Genomic DNA, 20,903 nt, shown 5'->3' with positions numbered 1-20,903 from the left:
ACCGTAAACCGTAATGAACTATTACAATTTACGGTTCAATTTGTACAGGTCATGTCACCGTTATTATCGTGAAATTAAAAACATTGTTTCGACTTTTCTTTGTACAAAAGTAGAATTTATCCATTTAGAATTTATCAAGCACGTGAGTGGATAAAACAAAAAATCCTGTATACCAATAACTAAAATCTTTTTCGCTTAAACCACTTTGGTGATAGCTTAAAGCGGTATTTTGGAATATTTACACAAGATCCGTCAATAAAGGTGAGGATGAAAGGTGCAGAACGCGGAGATACGGCACGCTGTAAACAATAAGGTGATAGCCGATTGGATATGAGGTGATACAAGGTCATTGGGTACCTGTATATGTATTGAATCTAAGGAAGGAGCCATAGGTACAGGCTATATAGTTCGCCAACAGATATACACAACACGGTGTTTCACGAGGCACCCGAAAGATTGATCATATTTAAAGATTAAATATCCTTTGAAGATAGTAAGCCAAACTGCCAATGCTGCTCTATTAAAGAAAAGTTTATTTGGTTTAGTTTGGTAAGGCACCTAAAATATATAATGAGATGCCATTAGACATTAGGAATTGTATTATTGACATGTTTAAGAAAAGGATGAGAGAATTGTTATTGGAAAAATGCTATTATAATATTAATGTCTTTTTAAGTTTTTAAGGATTTAGTGTAGTTATTCAATTTATAATTTGTACGCCGAGAAGCAAATTTATTTATATAAAAAAACATGACGGACATTATTGTAAATCTATGATCACTACGTGTATATTACAAATAAATTATCCCTTATCTTTTACCTCTTAAAATGTCCTTTAAACTTTTCTGGAATTTGTCTACTTTCAGAGTTAAAGCCAATTTAAAAAAAAACGGCCAAAGGCGAGTCGGACTCGCCCATGAAGGGTGCCGTACCATTTATGACGTATTAAAAAAAACTACTTACTAGATCTCGTCCAAACAAATTTTCGGTGGAAGTTTGCATAGTAATGTACATCATATTTTTTTCTCCTTCATCTTCTTCTTCTCAGCATATATGCGTCCACTGCTGAACATATGCCTCTTTCATGGATTTCCATGTTGTTCTGTATGCGGCGGTTCTATGCCAGGTCGGCCCTGCCGTCTTTCTGATATCGTCCGACCATCTGGCTCGTTGTTTTCCGTCACCTCGGTTTCCCAGTCGAGGTCTCCAGAACAGTACTCGCTGGCCCCATCGGTCATCATCACTGCGACATATATGGCCGGCCCATTCCCACTTCAGCTGCGCAATTCTTTTGGCGATGTCGGTACCTTTTGTACGTTGGCGAATGTCCATATTTCGAATTCTGTCTCGCAGGGATATCCCGAGCATCGCGCGATCCATAGCTCTCTGTGCCACTTTTAAATGGCGGACCCTTCCGACAGTCAACGTCCATGTCTCGCATGCGTAGGTCATTACTGGGAGGACGCATTGGTTGTAAACCCTGATTTTCAGTGACTGCGGGATTTTGGACCTGAAAACATCGTCCAGCTTGCCAAATGCGCCCCATCCCAATTGAATGCGCCTACTAATTTCAGCATCCAAGGGGTTACCGTCTAACGTTATTTTCTGACCCAAATATACATAATCGCTCTCTCCATCGTTTTGCCTCCCAATGAAATGGTTGCCTTTTCAGCAGTGCTCATCCACTTTGTTTTCTCCATATTCATTTTTAGACCAACTTGCATCGATGCCTGGCTTAGATCGTTGAGCATTTGTTCGAGATCTTCAGGTGTCTCTGCGAGCAGAACGATGTCGTCAGCAAAGCGTAGGTACTTTCCATCTATTTTGATACCTATGCCGTCCCGGTTATATATTTTTTTTAGTTTTATCATTCTCTTATTTTAGAAGTTACAGGGGGGGGACACATTTTACCACTTTGGAAGTGTCTCTGACGCAAACTATTCCGTTTAGAAAAAAAATGATATTAGAAACCTCAATATAATTTTTAAGACCTATCCCTACCCCACACGTATTTGATGAAAAAATTTTTTTTGAGTTTCAGTTCTAAGTATGGGGAACCCCCAAATTTTTTTTTTCTATTTTTGTGTGAAAATCTTAATGCGGTTCACAGAATACATCTACTTAACAAGTTTCAACAGTATACAGTTCTTTAGTTTCGGAAAAAAGTGGCTGTGACATACGGACGGACATGTCTGGCACGGACAGACATGACGAATCCATAAGGGTTCCGTTTTTTGCCATTTGGCTATGGAGCCCTAAAAAACATTTTTTGTTGGCAATGTTGCTATTATGGGACGTATAAATATCCTCATTGATAGATATAAAAAAGTGTGAAATAACACTGCAAAAACTAGGTTTTACGAAAAAAAGAAAAAATCATCACTCATGAAAAAAAAACAAAAATAAACTCATATAACATTTTTTCCTTCTTTTCGCCTCAGAAATGCGTGGTTAAAATCTTTTGGGTTCGTCGTGATACACCGTGTGGTTCTTTTACCTGTGTGGCATTCTAGTCTTTCATCATCAGCGACAGAATATATCGTCAGGTGACGAGCAAAAGTCACTAATTGCCACCAAAAGTACCTAGCCATACTGAACCAAATTACTGCTAGAATAAAGTTGATTTTTGTTTAATTATGTTTAAGTAATTAGTGAGTTTTGCTTGTCACCTGACGATATGATACTATACCTACCTATATTATACTTATATAGACAACACTCTCAACTCCATAATTGTTTTACTTTGAAACATGGTTTGAAATACAACTGACTCTTATGGGACACTTATCACACTTACAACGACAATTATTCTTTCTCCATATGTATACCCCGCCCCACAACTTTGAATATTACCCAACACGCCATTTCCCGCTATTTCAAAAAAGTTATAATTGGTCAATAAAAGTTTTCATCTGCTAGAATTTACGTCAAACTTCTTACGCGGCATTACAATATTTGACATTATCAACATGCGCGCTGTACAGTTGACGAGTCGCTCGCGGCACTATACACTTTGGGTCATCTTTGAACTCTAGTCAGACTTCTAAGATAGATATTCTAGTTCGTTGTTCATCATTCATTTCATTCATTCGCCTCTCTATACAGCGCAGACTATTATCGAGGGGCAAGGCGCGTGACTTCTAAACAAGGTGAGCCAACATCCCAATAGTGTACGCTCCGTAGTGAACGATACACAACTCTGTCACTATCGCACTAATATGGAAGAGTGATAGAGAGACAAAGCGTTTCGTTGTCGTAGCGATAGCGATTGTCTTCTTGGCAAGGCTGGCAGGAGGTATTCGATCGATTCGAGAACTCGGGACTTGGAGATTTCACCAATTATTCTTTGGTAAAAAAATACGAGGCAATCGTACTAAACCCTTGGAGAATTTAACAACTGGAGAAGCCTTGTCTGTAATTATCTAAACAGTCTGCCGATTTTTGCGGGGAGGGGCACGTCAAATGTATGTACGTGACGTACAAATAGCCATGTCAGATAAACGTTAGTCCATACAATACATATGACCATGGGGCGAGGTTTTCGACAGAGGCGTAACCTCCAAGACCAAACCCGTTAAAGCTTTGTTTTCCCATTTAGAAGGTCTAATGGCACTCGCAATTTTCATCGGCCGGCTATAACACTTAAATAGGGTGCTACAACATTAACCTTCCTTTTACGTCAGTCGGACAACGAGGTGTAAATGATAGAGATTAATCTAACAGAGGTCGACGGTAGAATTACATAACCCACAAAACGTTCGGCCAACCTCTACTAAGGTGACATACAAGGAATATCAAAGGTGACATTCATGGTGCAGTAAGTTCGTGTAGTCTTCTCTCACTCTCACTGCGTGTAAGGGTGAGCGAGATGGAAGTGCGTGATCGGTAGCGCGGATATAATATTTTTTAATTTGAATTTTTGTGTATTGAAATAAAATAAAAAATAACGATAGGACATCGTATTATGTAATTTTAAGTTGTCCCTTGTAACAAAAACAAGTACAAAGTAAAAAGTAAAAGTAAGTAAGTAGTGCAAAGTAAGTAAATAAGTAGTAGTAGTAGTAAGTAAAGGAAGTAGTTGTACTTATTGTGTTGTTTTATGTACATTCGTATGTAAGTATGACAGGGAGGCAACGCGTCGAACGTGGTTCGCGGTAGGTCCTCCGGACACACAAACAAACATTTACTTTATTCGGAAAATAGGCCACAGGGGCACTTTTACATGACAAATTTTTACAATCATAAAATTAAAAAATACAATTAAAAATATGGAATCAATTAAATAATACTTTAGTGGAGATGTGGGGACTCTTGCAAGTAAGCGAGCCAAGCGTCATCAGCTCGACACCTGTTCGCCACGGACACACTACACCTGCCTGGCTTGTGGTCATGTTTGCCGCTCCCGTATTGGCCTACACAGCCATGAAAAGCGCTGCCGCCCTACCTGACACTGTTTGAATAGTCTGTAATAGACTCAAAGCCCAATGACATACAATCTCTAAATATCGATTTACATAAAAAAAAGGACAGCTGCAGCTTAAGCGAAAAATCCTGCGTATAAATCTCAGAAATCGATGTTTCATTCTCGACATTTTCCTCCTCCAAAACTTAACTACTCGTAACGAAATCTTGGGAACGGAATAAGAAAGAAATTATCTATGTCTGGTTTGATTTTTGTGTTTATTGCGATATATCCCATTTTGTATGTTAGGCGTCTGTTTACGGCGCATTTATTTGGCCGTTTTTAGCGCTGTTTGAAGTAACGTCGTTATTTTTAAAACCATATCAAAAAAGCAAAACGTTCAAACATAGGTAATGGTAATATTTAACTCATATAAAAAATATTCATCTGGGGCCAAAATCCAGAGAAGAAAATGTCGAGAACGTTTATATGGAAGAAATTGCCACTAATTCTCTTAAGGAACACACTACAAATATAGGTACCTAACTTGGTGCGGTTTAGTCGGGTGAAGAGGATCGCAAGAACAACTTAATAAAGGGCTTTTAATAAAGTTCCTCGTATTTTGCAGTTTATTTTTTACTCTGTCAAACAATTTACATTTCATATTTCAAAAAGGTTTGTTTAATCAAGTCTCTTAATTTGGCCGGCGCTTCGTTTACGTTCGCAACTATTTGCGTCAGTTTTATTATTTAATTATGTGAAATACCGATTTAATAATAATTGTCATCACGTGCGCCGTAAAGTTGTTAAGTTAAAATTTGCCCACTTTGCTCCCCACTGGGTAATTGTGCTCCAACAGTTTTATCGCTGTTTTTTTAGAGGCCGTTTATTTAGTCACCTGCGATAATTTACGGGCTGATTATATAGGTCATATTGAGCAATTTTTACTATGGGACCAATCCCGAAATCGCGAAAAAAATTTTACTCTCCCATAGAAAATGTCAAGGTCAGACAGCTAAAATGTATGAAACAGCCAAGTATTTTCATGATTTCGGGGTTGATTCCATAGTAAAAGTTGCTCAATATGACCTATATATTCACCCCACAAATTATTGCAGGTGACTAAATAAACAGCCTGTATATGAAAACTATATCACAACACAACGATAGTAGTGATCGTCTACTTTAAATCAGCATAATTATGTATCGACATAACTCAAAAATGACAATATAAGAGATAAATAAATATTACTAAAAGTAATTTATCTCTTTTAATTCATGTAATTTAAGCGCCAAAGCCACAAGATTAATATTCAATTGCCTTTCTATCCACGTGGGAATTTATCAACTTTATTAGATTTGAGACCAGATAAGCCTAAAAAGCTTACATTTTAAGCCGACCCAATAAAAGTCTGAGACTAAACTCTTTGATCCGAAAAAACATTGCCAACAAAATTTCTAGAAGAGTCTCATTAAAAATCAAAGTGACTGTTAAATGTAAAAGTACATTTTAGACCAAATTGCCCGGCGGTCGAAATGATTGGAATAAAATTATTTATTAAGAAGCATAACATCATAAATCCACTTCTGTCAGACGTTCCCCAGGGATGATCTTTATGCTCACTCGCTTTCGGATGGATAAAATATCTTGCCCTACAATATCGTGACCTGATTTTAAAGCTTTTTAAAAACGGCATTAAAAGTAAAGCTTTACAACGCTTCAGTTTAAACAAAAGAATATATATGGGTGCTGTACAAATTTGAACGTTGCTAAAACGGCTTAGAACTGATATTGACATAAAAGTCTCTCATTCGGCTTCTGCGTGCAGCGGCATTACTAGAGATGAATACTTTATGCTATACATTTTAAAGAAGAAAATACTTAAGCGTTGACATTTTAGCAAAGGTTTCAGGAGGATAGGGAGCGTGCATGAACTATAGGAGGCAGCACAGGAGCCGTCAGATTTTTGGCGCGAGGCGTAAATGTGATGTTTTTTGTTCCGATGTAGCCCACAAGATGGCAGAACCTACTATGCACAAGAAAACACTTGACGTGAAAATGTGTCTGTTTATGGTTCCGATTCAGACCACAAGATGGCAGGCCCTCCAACGCGCACGGTCCCTATAGGCCACAGCCGTCCTGAAACCGCCTTTTTATACAAACGTAGTCTCTTCTGCAACCGGAACGAATATATGATCATAAAATGTAAGGCCAGGATCAAAGAGCACCCCCAGGTCCTTATAGAATGAGTGCGGAATAGAGGCTCGCAATCGTCGAGGTAGTTCGATCGTATTCTTTGCCACATTAAAGGAAAGGCGGTTTTTAACACGCCATCGATATATCGCATCCAGGTTATGCTACATGTCTTGGCAATTAGACGGGGTTTTGATATCTACCTTCAGTAACACTCAGGAGCAAGAAAAAACACTTACCATCTTGTTTGACGGTGTTCCCCAAAGGCCCGCAGCTCGCCAGGCACACCAGCAGGATCCACCTCAGCATCAGGCCCAGACTGCCGCCCCGCTGCAGCTCCGGCTGGTTGTGGAAATGCCTGACTGTGGGCTTGTGCCGACCCGCCATCTTGGATACGCAACTGTCATCGCCGGTCACATCACTAGCGAGACAACGGTCACTTTGAAAATCGAACACTTTTGAAAACTGGTAACACTTTTAGTTGAACACTAAAACTTTACCGCTTTTATATCACTTTTGTTAGGACTGTGGACAGAATTAATTTAGTATTATTACAAATGTTTTGTTTGTAAAGGAACGTAATGGTTTCGGGCGTTGTTTGAACGGTTTCGATTAAAGTTTAAATTATATTGTTTTCTGGAGTTTGATTCATTTTAATAAGGAAGGCCTCAGATAATGATTTGATTATGCTTAAATTAAGTTCGGAACAGTTGCTTCAAACGAGAAAGTTAATGTAATTTAATTTGAAACTGACAAGTTATGTAATATTCTTCTTACCTGGAAACATTGATGATATAAAATACTGTCTCAGTTTTATAATTCAGGTTTAAGTCCAGATATATTATTTTAAAGAAATACCAAGAAATAAAAAAGTTTTGGAATAAATATGTAAATGAAACGATTGATGTCTTGACTAAATTTTGTCTACTGGGAAAAGAGACCTACTCATAATGTATTCTGAATATTGGTTTAATATTAATGTAATGTTCATCTCAGCTAAATATTGCGTATTAATTAGTGTCTTGGGATCGCCCATCCATCACTTTAAACTAGATTAACTTTATAGTACATACTCTGATATTCAATTTGGCATATTAAACTTGCTATTTGGTTCGGTTGGAATATGCTTTTGATTATGGAAATATTTGCTTATTATAATAGTATGATATGCAATAGGTACATAATAAGGGTTTTTAAAATTCAAGGACCGAAGTTAAAAAAATGAAACGAATTTGAGATTTCTTAAGACATGCCCGAGAATTTAAGACGTAATTATGAATCGTTGCATAATAACTATATTGTTTCTAAGACAGCAGCAACCACCTAAAATAATAAATAAAATCAAACTAAAGATTGGTTTGTAAATTTGTTGGTGCCTACGAAGAAATTATGATTTGAAAAAATATTTAAGCTAAACAAATAGTATGCAAAATACTAAAAAATTGTGTCCTAGAGCAAAAAAAGTGCCACTTTGATCCCTCCTAGCAAGGAGGAAAAAGCACTTTTCCGAATAGGTGATGTGAAAATTGGTTTTATTCAACCGTATATGTTACGCCTCGAGTTAACTCTTCGGGTGACAAAGCGATATTTCAATTTTTTTGTTCCCGGGCGCAGCCTCGGGGCGGCAGGTTTTCAGTATTAAAAATGGCGGCCGCCGCATGCGTGGTTGTCGGAGAGCGAGCATCCATTTCGAGGTATCTTGCCGCACTAGGGGTTAAGCGACAGCAGAAAATACCAAGGTATTAAATTGGTCATTACAGGTAGCGTGCCCTATCAGCGAAGTGGCCTCTATAAATAAGAACCCTAAAACAGATCGCTCGATAACCCAACTCTTAGTCGACCGAAGTGCTTTCAATTTTTCAGCTTTTAATCCTGAACGCTTACAGGTAATGGCAAATGGTCACTTACGGCCCGATTCGAACTTTAAGATATGTCAAATATCAGGTCTAGATACGGTATGGGATATCATGATAGTATCGATAGTGTTTTATTGTGTTGTCCCTGTCACACGATGTTATATAACATTTGTAACAGCCAATAGGTAGCACCACCCACCAGTACAGTCAGGGTGTATATTCTTACTAATTAGTGTCACTTATTTTATTCGTTGATCGCGCGTCAAGTAATATTCATTTAACAAATTATACACCTAAACCTTTCTCAAGAATCTCTTTATTGATAGATAAAAACTGCATGATAATCCGTTCAGTCATTTTTGAATTTATCGCGAAAATACAGATATACAAACAAACGCGCCGGGGGAGTATGAGTGAACTTCTCAAATCAAAGATTCTCATCACTCCACAAAATCGATTAAGAAAAGTCAAATCCATGTTTGAAAGGTCACCCGCAACGACCGATTGCCTATTTCAATGTCACAAAGTCCAAATTCCCTGGCTACCTCCAATTTACATGGTTGAATACACCATAACCACATCTTCGACCCCGATTCCCCGGCTAATATAGCTATTTTTATTTTTCCAATAATCTGTTCGCGTGACTAAGGGTATAACCTATACCGTGCAGTTCTCATAGCCTTTATTTATATGATGTTAAGGTCAGTTCTCGCTTGTTTTGAGTGTAATGGAGTGAGAATTTATCGAAAAAGTTGTGTAACTATGAGTTATCGGACTGGAGTCGTTAGTTTGGAAATGTCGCGCGATTCGAGTGTCTGAGCCATTCTGCCAGGTGTATGATTTGTTTTAACGTGATTCTACTAATAAGTAATATGATTTCGTTTTGTAACTGCAGTCACCTTTGCTTAAATGCTGATTGGAGGTTAGTTAGCTTAGCTTAGTTTGTTCTTAAAAAGACGTGCTCGTTACGTCTTCTTAAGAATACAATCTGAAAGTAATTCTAAGAATTTGCTTTGCTTTTTTGTAATTATACAAAGTTAACGAGAGATTGGCTCTTGAGAAAATTGAGTAAGCCTCACAGTAGTTAAGCTCAAGGAGGCTTTTTTGTGAATACTCAGACAACAATATATTATATAATATAAAAATACCTAAATGCATAGAAAACACCCATGACTCAAGATTAAATAAATATCTGTGCTCATCACACAAATAATACCGGAATGCCCTTACTGGGATTCGAACCCAGGAACAATTCGAATCGGCATCATGCATCAGATATGTACTGCCAGACAGGTCGAAAAATGTTATGAACAAAACTTGAAAAAAAAAAGATATTAATAACTTGATTCCAGCTCATTTGCCTGCTTGAAAATAATAACTTGTACAGGAACAAGAGAAAGTAGGCGAAAATGGTTTCGGCCTGGCTTTATAAGTAGCTATTTGTTTGACGCTCCAATATTACGAGTATATATTATAATGGATCTAATTAAGATATCATCTGTTTCAATATAAAATCTACGTCCAATTGAAGCATCCCCTAGTAATTTCAAAAGTTCACTAATGAAGACATAATACAGTTCAAACCATTCAATAAACCACATTTCCTATAAAAAAACAACGGATGCAATATACTAATAAAAGCCCTTTAAAATCAACAAAGAACGCTCCAAAAAAACTCAGGTGTGCCCGGGATAAACATCAAAATACCGAAACACCTTTACGTCATAATTAGATTTGAAATCACTGGCCCAATACCCAGAAAAAACCCTCCAAATGGGCAGGTAAGCGGCACAAAAGAACGGGTATTTCATGCCACTTCAAGCCGGGTTTCATGCCGGCTTCGCTCATTGATGCCTTGTCAAAACGAGCGAGTGGACATTATTCGGGGCCGTCTGATCTTTATACGTTTGAGGTTTTTGTGAAGGTTATATTCATTCGTATTTGATAAGGAGTTTACTATTATTGAGATTTGGAATTAAAGAAATATAGACACATGTATGCCTAAGGAACATAACTATTCGTTTTATTAAATTTAATTAGGTAGAAATACTACTACTGTGTAATTAAATACATACTCAAGAAATTACGACCGGTAAAGAAATATTCCTAGTGGCCTAATGGTTATGTTATGAAGTTTATTTACTGTGAATGCAGAAGGCACTGTTCCTAGTTCTGTACCCCTAGTGTAAATTTGATCGACATCATAACGTGACGAACGCGTTTGCGTTAAGTCTCATTTTGTATAGGATTTTGAGTTTCCAAAACGTCCCGCTTGGCGCGCTCTTTCTAAATCCAATACAAAATGAGACTAAACGCAAACGCGTACGTCACGTTTCGAAATCGAATTTATTTACACTAGGGGTACTGTTCACTGGAGGCCTTGTTCACTTTATATGTATTTCGTATAAAATTGTTTTATAATATATATATATATATATTTTTTTTAATTACTTACTCTACTAACTATATACCAGCCACCGGTGGACTTGGCCACTTTTTCTTTAGTGTTTGATATATATTTCAGTTTATAATTTGGTTTTAGTCTACATAAGAGTTTCTTTTATGTACAAGCACATTGTTTTACCTACCTAAGTACTTACTTTCTGCCAAAACCAAACATTTAAAAGGCTCGGAAAAAAGTTTTCGGAAGGGCACAAAAGGTGCAAAAAGTAATAAATAATTCGAAAGAAAACCTGAGGGGTGGAATAGGGAGTAGAAATAAGTGTGAAAAATTGAAGCGAAGGCTCGTCATTTAAATTACGGTGCTTTTAATATTAAATAAAAAGTAACTACATTTATTAATAGATTGTAGTGGTAATGTGTGTCCAGCAGGGCTAAGATGGTCAGCTGTCTATCATTTGTCACCATACCTGTCACGCTCTAACAAATATGTAAGTGCGAAAGTGACGCATGATATGACAAGTGACAAAAACACGACCATGATACCGCTGCAGTAAAATTAAAAAAAGTTACGAATATAATTGTAAATATTTAATACAAAGTTTGTGTTCATAAGTAGTCATATAAGTTAGATTTTATTATTATGTATTGAATATCTGTTTATACTTTTAAATACATATATAAAAGAGCATTTTATTAAACTAACTATTTAATAATTAATGCAAATGTAAACAATAATATATACTTACCTAGATTTAAAAGTTATCAATTTAACGATTTGGGTGTACTTTTTAACATTGTGTCTTTTTATCATTCTTTAATTTTTGCCTTATTTTATTTTAACGAAAAAAACTATATAGCATATATTTTAGACCAACAAAGCTCTAATTATAAAGTTAAATAATAAATCTCAACAGTATCTTTTGTTGTTTATTACCGTTCGAAGAACATTCGTTACCCGACTGCGGAATGCCAAAGAGGTTCATGTTTCGTTCCTTTTGTTGGGTGTTAAATTAAGCAGATGTTACTTGTATACTTGTGTTTTTTTTTGCTCCCGTTGCATTGACAATGAATTGAATTGTCTGGTATACTATACTGTATGTAAAGAGTATGTGTGTTTGAGATTCCCATGGACTTACAGCTTTTTAGGAGTCCGTTGGCGTAAATATAATATAATAAAAAAAACCGGACAAGTGCGAGTCGGACTTGCCTACCGAGGGTTCCGTACTTTTTAATATTCGTTGTTATAGCGGCAACAGAAATAGAAACAACTGTCTGGCTATCACGGTTTATGAGATACCTACAGCCTGGTGACAGAAGGACAGACGGACGGACAGCGGAGTCTTAGTATGGAACCCTAAAAGCGGAACCCATGGTTTCATTGCTTTATAATTAGGAACAAACGGATATAAAAATAAATGAGTAATAGTGAAATGGTTTAGGTTTACAATAAAAAAATAAATTATTACAATAACAGAGCCAATTTAAATTTTTAGGTGCCTACATAAAGTTTTTATATCGACACCCATTCCCGTTAAAATTTTCAAACATTTTATTTCTAAAATCACGCAACAATAATTCTACAAGTATTCGTAAAATGGCGCCGCTACCAACAAAACATTTTATTTCTAAAATCACGCAACAATAATTCTACAAGTACTCGTAAAATGGCGCCGCTACCAACAAAACATTTTATTTCTAAAATCACGCAACAATAATTCTACAAGTACTCGTAAAATGGCGCCGCTACCAACAAAATATTTTATTTCTAAAATCACGCAACAATAATTCTACAAGTACTCGTAAAATGGCGCCGCTACCAACAAAACATTTTATTTCTAAAATCACGCAACAATAATTCTACAAGTACTCGTAAAATGGCGCCGCTACCAACAAAATATTTTATTTCTAAAATCACGCAACAATAATTCTACAAGTACTCGTAAAATGGCGCCGCTACCAACAAAACATTCTATTTCTAAAATTCGGCACTGCCCGTCCTAATGGAGTGATGGATACGTTGTCTCGGCTGTCATGCTTCGGATGAATTAAAAAAGGGCAGATATGCTTGCAATTAACTTGTCCTGTACCGTCTGTCCATTGGATTTATTATTATTTTTGACATTTGACATATTTTTATTTATTCGTTTGTGAAATCTGAGTCAGGCAAATATGATGTCGTATCCAGCTGTCAAGGAGTTCTCCTCTGCAGCGGTGGCAGCATGGTTCCATTTTTATAACTTGTCACTATACACGTCACTTTCGCGTCATACATACTTGTTAGAACGTGACAGCCATGGTGACAAATGATAAAGCCGACCATCTTAGCTCTGCAGGTCGCATTTCTGAGCGATAATTTGCGTGAAATTTTGTGAGCACGTATGATAGTTATACGGTTTTTTGACGATTTTGTTTCTGAAGTTTTTTAAAAATGGTCGATCATGGGGGTTTGCGAAGTCTACAGTTCTTAGAATCACTAATTTTAAATGTCGGCTACTATGTCAAAATTCAAAAAATTCAAAATGTTTATTGCATATCACATTACACATTATTAGGTGGAGCTTATAAGTAGGTGGGTTCATATGTGATGTCGGCGTTTTAATGTTCATATCCATGCCAAATTCAGCAAACAACATGACCTAGTTAAGGGTTCCTTGCTGACGACGGAACCGTAAAAATAATAGGTCTTTAGATTGAAATATTACAACCCTTTGTGAATATCCCATATTCCACGCGGCAATTGTTAAAAATGTCACGGCCTTGGAACATCCATTAATTTGAGCATAACGATCGCATGTACAAATAATATTTGTCTGACGATAAGCGACAAAAGACTGTCGGCTCATTATACTATCTTTGTACGGTAGCCTGAATGCCCTAAATGACCTCGACACTTAGCACTTAATTTATAACCTAAACTAAGCCTTCACGACAAGTGGGAAAGGTATTGCTAGATTTTGGATTGCAGACCTAATTTATGATGCGTCGGTAATAAGCAGGAGCAACTTAAGCTACTTAGCTTAGCTTGCCTACTTGGGCAAGGTATATAAAATTATTGAAAAAATTACTTTATTGTGAAGAGAATAAACATGCATTTTAATGTGGACTCCGCTCTGTTTAAGCTTAAACGAGCTACATATATACAACGTGTCCCAAAACTCAACGATAAGCCGGCACCAGAGGATGGAGCTGCTTATGATTAGTCGAGAAAAAATAAGGAAAAAAATATATCTCAATTATTTTAGAAATTACAGAAAAAAAATGAAATTCATCGAAAATCGACATCCCTAATGGTATTTTTAACGACCATGTCACAAATATTCAAATATTACTGTTTTTTTTTTGTTTTTGGAAACTTAAGTAGCCCTGCTATCTAACACAGTTCTTAAAAATACCATAATACATGTAGTTTTTACACAAAAAATAATCAAAATTCATTTTGTCCCTACAATTTTGAAAGATTTTTTCTTACAGTCCACTTTCAATCATCATGGTGTAAAAAAATAGTATCGACACCACTATGGCAATTATTTTCAAAAGTTGACGCAACTAACCAAGATTCCAAAATGGTATAATACTTTAGGAAACCTAGTCACAAAAAAAAAACAACGAATTTTTAAACAAGAATCGACATTATTTAATGTTGGCGGTAATCACTTTTACTGTACCCAAAAAAGGACTTTGTTGTTGAAAAATGTTGAATAAATGCAAAGAAATGGTACAATTTTTTTTCCTTTTTTTTAAATTCATTTACTACATTATTAATACTACAGTAAATGTTCAAATTGCCTGCCACCGGCATTAATACAGACATGACATCGCCTTAGAAATGATCGTTTTATCCGTCGTGCATATCTTCTACCATTGATATGATCCGCAGCTTGTGTGATTTTTTGGCGAAGCTCGTCCAATGTTGCTATGGGTTTTGAGTAGATTTTGTCTTTAAGACAGCCCCAGTAGAAGAAGTCCAGGGGGTTCAGGTCGGGCGAACGGGGTGGCCACAAGATAGGACCAAGTCGCCCGATCCAACGCCCTGGATACTCTTGGTTTAAGTATTCTCGCACTGCACGGGCATAGTGAGCTGGGCAACCATCATTTTGAAACCACATGTTTTGTAAATCACGTAAAGGCACGTCTTCTAATAATTCAGGCAAGTCGTTTTGTAAAAAGGTCAAATAGCCATCACCATTAAGGTTTCCTTGTAACTCAAAGGGTCCAATTACATTTCCATTTAAGATGCCCGTCCATAAGTTAACCTTGAATTGATACTGAGATTTGTCTTCTCTCATCAAGTGCGGATTTTCATTGCTCCAACTATGTAAGTTGTGTAGATTTGAATAGCCATCTTTCTTGCAGGTTGATTCATCCGACCATAGAACTTTGTCTAAGAATTGGGGATCTTCCCTGTGCTTTTGCAGCATCGCACGGCAAAATGCGACCCGATGTGGATAGTCCCGCGGTAGTAACGTCTGCACACGCCTGTAGTGATATGGGTGAAGTCTGTGACGTTTTAGAATTCGATGTGCAGAACTTTTTGGTATTCCCGTAGCTAGTTCTATGGCACGTACCGAGGTAGTTGAATCGTTTTCTATTTCATTGAGAACTTCTTCATCGCGTTCCAATCTAGGTCTTCCAGTGTGTCTCCTGTCAAATGGTAAACGACCTTCCGCAAAGGCTTGATGTACATTAATAAACACTCGATAATCCGGATGTCTTTGAACATTTGGGTACCTTTCTCGATACAATCTGCTAGCAGCGTTAGCATTGCATCGGCATTCTCCATAAATGAGATGCATATTAGCGTATTCCAACGGTGTGTACGGTAGCGGCATGATAAACGCTAAACAATCCAGAATACGGAAAAAGTCCAATACACAAAACACAATCACAGTCCAAAATAATGCCAGGTCAGTACAGTTTGCAGATCACCAGTCCAAAAAGCAAAGCCAAGAGTTGTTAGTATGAGAGCCACATCAATTAATACGGAACGGTGCACAGCGAACAAAGGATCAGAGTGTACTGACTTGAAAATTGTATTAACTACCCACATTTTCCATTGAAATTTTAAAACTTGCAACAACAACCCTTTTCAAAAGTGATTAATATCAACATTTAAAAATGTCGGTTCTTGTTTAAAAATTCGTTGTTTTTTGTTGTGACTAGGTTTCCCAAAGTATTATACCATTTTGGAATCTTGGTTAGTTGCGTCAACTTTTGAAAATAATTGCCATAGTGGTGTCGATACTATTTTTTTACACCATGATGATTGAAAGTGGACTGTAAGAAACAATCTTTCAAAATTGTAGGGACAAAATGAATTTTGATTATTTTTTGTGTAAAAACTACATCTATTTTGGTATTTTTAAGAACTGTGTTAGATAGCAGGGCTACTGAAGTTTCCAAAAACAAAATAAAAAACAGTAATATTTGAATATTTGTAGACATGGTCGTTAAAAATACCATTAGGGATGTCGATTTTCAATGAATTTCATTTTTTTTTCTGTAATTTCTAAAATAATTGAGATATATTTTTTTCCTTATTTTTTCTCGACTAATCATAAGCAGCTCCATCCTCTGGTGCCGGCTTATCGTTGAGTTTTGGGACACGTTGTATATACACTATATTATACCTATGTAACTTTACTTTTGAGTGGCATTAACGTGATACACTTATTCGGTTCTTGTCTGTTAATCTGACAATATAAAAATCTTATCTGATTTAATATCTTGTCTTTTAATTGTTTATATAGGAATTCAAGTCTTTAAGGCCCTTCTAAGAGATGTTTCCAAGGCTAATTTGATAGGATAAAAATAGTTTTTTTTTATAATATTTCATCTCTGACACTTAGAGATTTTTACATCTCTAAAGAATTATAGTATTTGTTGTTTGTATTTTTTATCATAGTTATTTTTGTGTAATTCAACATTTATAGACTGTATACATCTCTGATAAAGTATCTAATATTTCATTGATTCTATATTTGGAATTGTAATTTGTTATTTTTGGTTATTTTTATTGTTTTTAAAAATTTTACATGTAAAAGTGCACCTGTTGCCTATTTGTTGAATAAATGTTTGATGTTTATGTATAAATCATTTTGAAAACTACGACTAAGCAAACTTTTTATACATACTTCATCCGTGGCAACAATGTACGGCTTGCTCGACGATAAACCTATTTTTTTGCATACTTAAACATACTCATGTACCTAGTGTAACACCTAAGCGTTTTCATGCAAATAATATTTTAGGAAAACATGTTCTAGGTGTATATTTAGTTGGACGTCTCAGGGTGATCGATCTTACGTCCAATTTCCCCGAAATGAGCATTTCCAAACTTATTTCCAAATTGCTTGCGTGCTACCAGCGTCCCTTCTGCGTATAACTAACACTAAAAATAGGTTATAATTAAACTTATTTCATAGCCTGTATTGTGTCAATCATGATGTGAGACTCACTTATAAAAATAAGCATACATCTGCTGCTATAAATATTACAGAACCCCGCTATTAAGTAACGATTGAATAATTTGAAATTAAAATCGACCATACGGGTAGGGCAATCTGATTATGCAGTAATGTGTAATGTGTTAATTTAAAAACAATTTAATATAATAGATGTGTGTATTAACTCTCTTGATTAACATTGAAGTTGTGCGGTTTTTATGACACAAGTAAATATTTCTGTATGAATCTTAATGTGTAGGAAAATTTTGATCTTAATTTATTACTTTATATCCTCCATGAAAAACCATTTAGACATTACCTTGTGGCTGTACATGAATATTTAGATAATAATTAGAAATAATAAAAAAAAATGTTTGTCGATTAATTTGTTTTCTATTCCAAACCTTTAAGTATGGCCCTCCGAAACCCGACTCTGATTAGTGACAACGACTAACTGGTGCAATGTTGGGGAAATGCCTTCGGATTTATAAATAGACTGAGAGGCTCATTACCCATTCAATCCCCACTTGGATATTGACCCAACTAGGAAATTAACTTTTCTAAATTGTCTCGGGTTTTGGGTATCGCATCGTTCGTATCGCTTGCAGAATGCTGGTGACTCTTTTATATGACGTCTAAGGCAAACAAGCTTACATCCCACTCGATGGTAAGTTGTCACCGCAGCCTTTGGACACTTGTAACTCTCGTGCTGCAGAATCGTTCCTTTTTTGAAGAACTCCTTTTTGAAGTGATGGTCTTATCGGACGATCAGCGCTCCAAGTTGCTATCTTTCTAAAGTGTAGGCCTTTTCGTAGCACTTCTTCCTTTATATGTTTTTTTTTTCTTATAACTTTTATCCTTTGTGTCTGTGATTAAAGAATAAACTACTTCTTACACTTACTTTTACTTTTAGTCCTAAGTAGTGTTATGTTTTCTGAATTATTTATCTCACTGCACCCACATTCGAGAATTTCTGTTTAGCCCTATGGTTGACTGGTAGAAAATGCCTTAAGGCATTAAGTCCGCCATTTGCACTTATTTTTATTGTGCTATAAAGTTTAAAAAATAATAAATAGTCCCTGCAGGGAGTAAATTCCATAGCCGATCTGGAAATTCACGGGGAAAAATGTTGACCTTCTTTATTACTAGATTTTTACTAATTTATACGCGTCATCGCCCACTCCGTCATGGAACACTATAGTTATATGTTATTATTTCCAGTATCCATGCAGGTAATATGAAACTTCTCTTGTTCAAGTATCTGTCCAGTATCATATTAAGGAATTTCGCAAACCTTACCTTAGAGAAAACTGAGACTGTGCATAGTAAACCTCCGTGCCTCGGTGAATATTCTAGCGGTACAAGCCTTAGAGCTGTTTGTCCACCAGCCTGCATTTTATGATTCTCCGAAATACCTTCCAGGACTTATGTGATACTAGGTCAGTGTGGGATTAAAGGCTAGAGCACATCGGATGCGTGCACGTCTTCTGACCTAACGAAGAGACAATAATTATAGGAAGCGCAAATCGAAATTTAACCTTTTAAACACATATAATTTATTATCGAGCGTGCTCGTGTCGCCGCCGGTACGAAGTTACACGAAGTTTTGTCTTATTTATCAGACTGCGGAGAAATGAGCTTGATATTGTATGTCTTATATATCAGACTACGGCGGTTAAAAGGTTAAAAATGTATGCAAAAGGTGACGTGATTGGATTGGAATCTAAACTGTCGTGAGACATACTAACATTAAACTAATTCTACGGAACACGTGAGTGGAATCCGTAGAATTAGTTTAATGTGATTGGATTGGATTGGAATCTGTACAGTTAGCATCAACAGTAGCGTATTAGAACTATGCGTCAAAAGCATATGCAGATCTGCAACTCTGGAACACTTTTCTAACTTTCAGGAAATTTTGGTATCTGCCTCTCTATCACTCTTACATATTTGAGTGATAAAGAGGCCAGATAACGAAATTTTGATTTTCTGGTTTCGCGGTAGGCCTCAATATACTTCTACAGTTCCTATTTACAACTATCTGTCACAGTCTAACTGTTGTATACAGACATATATCTTTTTATTAAGCTATTAGAGAACGATAAGTAGATACTTTTGACATTTAGTCTGATACGCTACTTTTGATGCCGATTGTACATCGTATGTATGTTACATTAGTTACAAGTAACTAAGCAACGCAATGTAATGCGAAGGGAGCCGGAGCTGTGATGTGTGCATCGGCGTTAAATGCAAACGTTCTCAGTTCGACATCAGACAGATTCCGTATACCGATGAGAAACTCATATAACTGCGAGCACTGATCCGTACCGTACGCATCGATTACCTACCTTATTCGGCAGTGGAATTAGTACAGTACGTCACGAAATCGAGTCGCGGCGGCAGCGACCAGAGTATAAGTGGGAAAAGGAACATGTCATGACTTTGGGAGATATGTATCGTGACGTCACAGTGAAAACTCTGAGTACCAATGGAAATCGTTTGAGTCGTATCTATGTGCGCACGTTACCTCTGTATGTCTACATATCAAGTGTGTTAGCTTTAAGTCATTCAGTACAAAATACCTTAGCGTAATCATGACAAGGAGTTAATTTTGTTTAAATTTACAAGCACCCATACATGGCACAATACACCTGCATTTTTAACTTTCCCTATATAGCGTTGCTAACTCAACTGGGATTCTGTCTATAGACTGTCAAACTACTGCCTGCCGCGGAGTACGGTAATTCCATTCAACGCGGGGTGGAGTGGATAGTTCAGTTTGATAATAATATTACTTATTCTGTGGTAATACTATTTTATACTCTGTGATATTGGACGCATCGGACTAGAAGCGATGCAGACTCCATCGCTCCATGTGACACGTTTTCTGATGCGTGCTGATGACGTCATATGGATGTTGATCAGTGGACGCAGCGCGCGACCAGCGTTTGTAATTTTTGTAGATAGTATTCTCATTTTAATATAATTTACTTGTACCATAAACCCACCCAAATATGGTCCAAAATGACTCGAATATCTTGGGTTTGACTAAGTATTATTTGAATTACTTAGTTCTAAGGCTTTCGAGCAACAGCGGGAAGGGAGTCGGCATTCGCATTATTCCTCTTTGCTAAAGCACATGCCTAACTGGTCATAGCGCGGTGCGTGTTTGTGACTCGTCCGTACACAAAAAGAGAGATCGAGGTGTAGAAGATTTGTCTTTGACGTGTGTTATTTTCTATGTATTTGTGTCGTCATTACAAATTGGATTTATGTAGTGAGTGAGAAGTACGACAGTGTGCATGTTTCCCCCAGCAAAAAATGGCAGAACGGTTTGAACGGTAAGATATCGCTTGGGCTGCTCCCCTCCGAAGTGTCAGAAGACGATGTTTCTCGAAGTTCTGAGGCAACATAGGGTTAATATATAATTTCTTAAAATCCAGGCATCATACAGGCAGACATTGATTTTGATATTGGCTGCAGCAAGCTTGAGCCAGAATACTGCAGCAGTAAACGCTAGTGCTGTCTGAATCCGAAATTTACCATTTCTGGTAGTATATAGTCCATCCAAAGGAATTTCATCTCCATATTGCAATCTTGAATCG

At 36.6% G+C, this 20,903-nt stretch overlaps 1 protein-coding gene across 1 annotated transcript in view; it reads right to left on the bottom strand.

Moving 5' to 3' along the window:
- LOC133519631 (uncharacterized) overlaps nucleotides 1-8,110 on the bottom strand; it is a 189,596-nt gene extending 181,486 nt beyond the window's left edge. The window contains exon 1 of the mRNA XM_061853670.1: nucleotides 6,836-8,110. Coding sequence (XP_061709654.1) covers nucleotides 6,836-6,983 — 148 coding nt within the window. The 5' untranslated portion in view covers nucleotides 6,984-8,110. The remainder of the gene's footprint in view (nucleotides 1-6,835) is intronic.
- Nucleotides 8,111-20,903: the final 12,793 nt, after the last annotated feature.

Source organism: Cydia pomonella, chromosome 7 (genome assembly GCF_033807575.1).
Source record: "Cydia pomonella isolate Wapato2018A chromosome 7, ilCydPomo1, whole genome shotgun sequence".
Classification (NCBI taxonomy): domain Eukaryota; kingdom Metazoa; phylum Arthropoda; class Insecta; order Lepidoptera; family Tortricidae; genus Cydia; species Cydia pomonella.
This window is presented reverse-complemented; position numbering and strand designations above follow the sequence as displayed.